We start from the raw sequence: 4,310 nt of genomic DNA on the forward strand, positions 1-4,310 counted from the left end.
GGCTCCAGGCCAAGGCAGAGCTGGATTCGTGGCGTGGTGCGAGCAGAGACGGAGAGAGGGTGAGTGCGGGCCCCCCATCAATAGCCCGGGAGAGCGGTGCTGCCCCCAGAGGTGGGAGATCACAGAACCTCGGGGGTGGTTCTGGTGGGAAGGGACCATCGGAGGTCATCTAGTCCAGCCCCCCTACTCAAGCAGCGGCCTCTAGAGCGCTGAAAACTGTGCCTGGACAGCTGAGTATCTCCAGGGATAGGCAATCTGCCACCTTTTGGGGCAGCCTGTTCCAGTGCATGGTAAAGAAGGTCTTCCTCATGTTCAGGTGTAACTGCCCTTGCTCATGTTTCTGCCCTTGCCTCTCCTTCTATTGCTCAGCACCCCTGAGAAGAGCCTGGCTCCATCCCATCCACTGCCACACTCCCTTCACATCGATATACTTGAGAATAAGATCTCCTCAGCCTGCTCTTCTGCAGGCTAAACAGGCCCAGCTCCTTCAGCTTTCCCTCATACATGAGGTGTGCCAGTCCCCTGGCCTTCCTGTTCACCTTCAGGCTATGTCTCTCCTGTCCTGAAGAGCCCAGAACTGGAAACACTTGAGGTGAGGTTGAGCCACGATGAGTTGATATCCCAGCACATTGCAGGGGTTGGACTTGATGACCTTCAAGACTTCCTCCTACCTCAACCAATTCCATGATTCAATCACCTTCCAGTCCTCACCCTCTTCCCACAACATCCCAGGCAGGACACCAGGGTCCTTCCATGCCCCTCCAGCCTTGACTCCCAGCTCAGGCTCCTCTGCAGTCAGACACTCTGGGGAAGCTCCAGGTTGTGGTGACACGAGTGAAGACAGACAATCGAGAAAACAGAATGTGAAGTATTTTTTTTTTATATACAGAATACAGGAAAGTTTCTGTAAAGTCTAAAACGTTACAATTACTATGTACAGTGGAACTAGCTGTTCTGCTGCGGGGAGGTGGCAGAGAAACAAAAGAGACAGACAGGTTACGACAAAGGATCTGCTACAATAGACAATTTGAGGAACGTCATACCACATGTAGCACTGTACACAGCTTTAAAACATTGAAAAATGCCATCACTGATGTATTTACACAGAATCCAACACTTTTCCTTATCTGAAATAAAAAATAGGATGGACACCAGGAAAAGAACTCATTTCTCACTGCCCATAATACACAGTAGCTACTTGTAGTGCAACCATAGCAGGGAGGGATGGGAAAAATAACTGTGGGAAGAAGAGCGCTTCTTTACATTAAATAAAACAATGATATTGTATAGATTTGCTGTATGAAAACTGTATTTCTCTTTTAATATAAAACTATTGTCACTGGCACAAAATAGAACAAGTTTCTGATTATTTTACAACTGCATGGGAACTATCTGTCAGAGAGAGTCCTCGAGTCAGACAGCGGTCACCCCTCGCTCTGACGCGTCCTGCTCTCACTGCAGTTTTCCTTTTAAAATGAAATGTATAGTACAAATATATGTGCAAATGCCCCTAAAACTTGAGCAAAAAAGAAAAATTAAAAAAAGTTAAACGTTCTTCATTTCATGCAAACGGCGTGTGAACAGTCTCTGGGCCGACACAGAAAAATCCCACCTCGGTTTGTACATTTTTGCATTGTAAAGAGTCTGAGGGCATTTTCCTTGCTCCAAAAAGCTCTCTTCCTAAAAATTCCTAGGGAACTGAGTTGGACCGCAGCACGGGCACCTGGTGGGGTTTCAGAGAAAGCTTCTCCTCCAAGTCCATATCTTGTACTAAGGCAGTGTCCCCCTTGGGCTGTTTGGTCGCAAATTCGGTGATGCTGAAAACGAACTGCAGGCAGCCCAGCTTGATGTAACTGCCGTGGTGGAGCAGGGCCGTGCCCTCCCAGCCAGCCCCACTGCCCCCGATCAAACTGGAGCTGCTGGCTTTGCAGTTACAGGGTTTTCGATGCTGCCCTTGTGCCTGTGAATTCATCACAGCAGCTTCTTCATGCGCCTCCTCTTCCTGTTTTCTGCTTTTATGTCGTTCTGCAAAAGAATAATAAAAAAAGAAAAGGTAAGGTTTGGGCAGGTCAGCAGCAGCTTGTTTTCATCAGAAGGGGTTACTGCTGAGGTACCTCATGGGTAAGATCCTCCAGCCATGAGGGATTTCAGTCTGCAGTGAGCAGCTGATCAAAGGGAAATGGGAATCTCCTCACAGCCCTGGAGAGGTTGAGGCATTTACATATCTATTTTGGCAGCCCAAAAAGAGGAAGCTGATCAGGTGGAGAGCAGGAGTGAGCCATGCAGGGAGAGAATGCCTGCAGCACAGCCCAGATTTTCTCACAGCCTGGGAAGGGAGGACATGCATGGGGAAATGCCTCAGGCTGCTCCAAACTGGCTGCTCATCGAGACCTGGAGCTTGGTAACTCCTGCCCTGGAGGCTGGAGTAGGGTTTAGGTCAGGGCACAGAGCTCCCCGGGCTGCAGAGGAAGGTCTTGTGTAACCCCATCTGAGGGCTGTGGCAATGCTCCCCTTTGTGCAAGGGGTGCACCAGGAGAACAAGGGGCACCAACAAGGAATTGGTTTCCACCTGCTCCTGCCCCCTTCTCAATTAACTTTCTTGGTGGTCGTACAACACTCACTTATCACACTCTGCACTTTGGCAACAATACTGCTGGGAGGAGTGGGTGTCATCTTCTCCGAGAAGTCACATGAATACAGAACATTGTCCACTGTCGTCCCATGCTCACTGTAGTTCAACAGCTCGTAATGCTTTGTATTCTGGAAAGAAAGGGAGGAGGAGGGAATCAAGACATGAATTCACAGAATGGTTTGGGTTGGAAGGGACCTTAAAGACCATCTTGTTTCAGCCCTGTGCCATGGGCAGGGACACCTTCCACTAGAGCAGGTTGCTCCCATCCCCATTCAACCTGACTTTCAATACTGGTTTGGGGCAGGCACAGCTTCTCTGTGCAGCCTGTGCCAGGGCCTCACCACCCTCACAGGGAAACATTTCTTCCTAATACCCAATCTAACCCCACCCTCTGTTAGTCAGAAGTGCTTCTGCCTGTACACACCTCTTTGGAACACTAAAACACAACCCCTTCTCCTTGTTGCCAGAAGTGGTCAAATAAGAGGTGGTAAATATCCTGCAGCTTCAGAGACCACCAACCTGATCCCCCTGCTCCCAGAACAACCAGCCTGCCTGCAGGAGCTGCTTTCTGGCAGAGAAGGAGGGCCAAAGCAAAGTGGGTTTTACCTACTGCACTTGAACCAACACATCTTTTGGGAACAGGATATTCAAGCTGATGCTCACAACAGCGAGCATTTTACAGGCGCACCTGATGGAAACTTGGCTTGAGAACTGCGCCTAGCACAAAGAGATGAGCTTTGGAAAGCAGACACAAGATGGCAAGAGGGATGCCACGTGCTGCAGCAGCCTCAGGACAGAGGCAGTCTGGGATTCACAGACCCTGTGCAGGCTGAAATGCCAGCAGACATTACCGTGACACGCAGCGTTACACAAGCGGCGTCACGCTCAGCTGAGCTTTGTGGAGGATGTTGACAGAGCAGAGAAGATTTCAGGTTAGCTCACAGAAATCACCTGAGAGCTCAAGACCTCGTCCCTCAGGGACTACAAGGCTTTAATCAAGTTACAAAAACTCCACATGCACATGGGAGTAGGTTTTGAAGTAACCTGCTGGACTGCAGAAGGAGAACCTGCAGAGAGAGCTGCAGGAAGGGGAATTCTCCCTCTCCAGAGTGACCACAGCCATGGAAGGGTCAAAGGTCAGTGCCTGGAGCATGATTTATGTCTGATCACTGTGAAGAGATGCTTCCACACAGATTTATGATCAGGATCCCATTACTGAGTGTGTTTGATAGCTTGCAGGGCACTGGAGGAAGGGCCAAAGCTGGCTGTGGGTTAATCCTGGATCCTGCTCTGGAGCTGGTTGACAAATGGTGACATGAAAGACTCGATCTTGCTTCGAAGACTGTTTCCATGCTAAGAGACATCTCCAGCAGTGCTGTTACTGGCAGGCCTGCTGGTCTGTTTACTTCAAGAACAAACTAATCTCTGGGCTGTAGCTTAGTAGAAACTGTAGGTTTCTGTTTATGCTGTGAGCTTAACTGAAGTTTTAGCTAAATAAATAATTTATAGAGAACTGCAGATGCCATGAATGCTTTGCTCCTCCATCACACTTGAAAACGAGGGATTCAGAGCAGTTCCCTGGTATGTTCCAGCTGAGGTTTGATGTTGACACACGAAGTTTAGCTTTTATTAACAACACATTCAGATCAAAAAGTATCAGATCACGTCTATGTCCTTT

The 4,310-nt window shown here is 48.9% G+C and overlaps 2 protein-coding genes across 2 annotated transcripts in view; both read right to left on the reverse strand.

Moving 5' to 3' along the window:
- DHRS13 (dehydrogenase/reductase 13) overlaps nt 1–686 on the reverse strand; it is a 3,025-nt gene extending 2,339 nt beyond the window's left edge. The window contains 1 exon segment of the mRNA XM_031060626.1: nt 672–686. Within this exon segment, the coding sequence (XP_030916486.1) occupies nt 672–686 (15 nt within the window).
- Nucleotides 687–859: 173 nt separating this feature from the next.
- PHF12 (PHD finger protein 12) overlaps nt 860–4,310 on the reverse strand; it is a gene marked incomplete at its 5' end in the record, with an annotated part of 31,069 nt that continues 27,618 nt past the window's right edge. Inside the window, 2 exons of the mRNA XM_031060627.1 lie at nt 860–2,025; nt 2,622–2,760. Coding sequence (XP_030916487.1) covers nt 1,691–2,025; nt 2,622–2,760 — 474 coding nt within the window. The remainder of the gene's footprint in view (nt 2,026–2,621; nt 2,761–4,310) is intronic.

The sequence above is a fragment of the Geospiza fortis genome, unplaced genomic scaffold (genome assembly GCF_000277835.1).
Source record: "Geospiza fortis unplaced genomic scaffold, GeoFor_1.0 scaffold425, whole genome shotgun sequence".
In the NCBI taxonomy this organism is placed as follows: Eukaryota; Metazoa; Chordata; class Aves; order Passeriformes; family Thraupidae; genus Geospiza; species Geospiza fortis.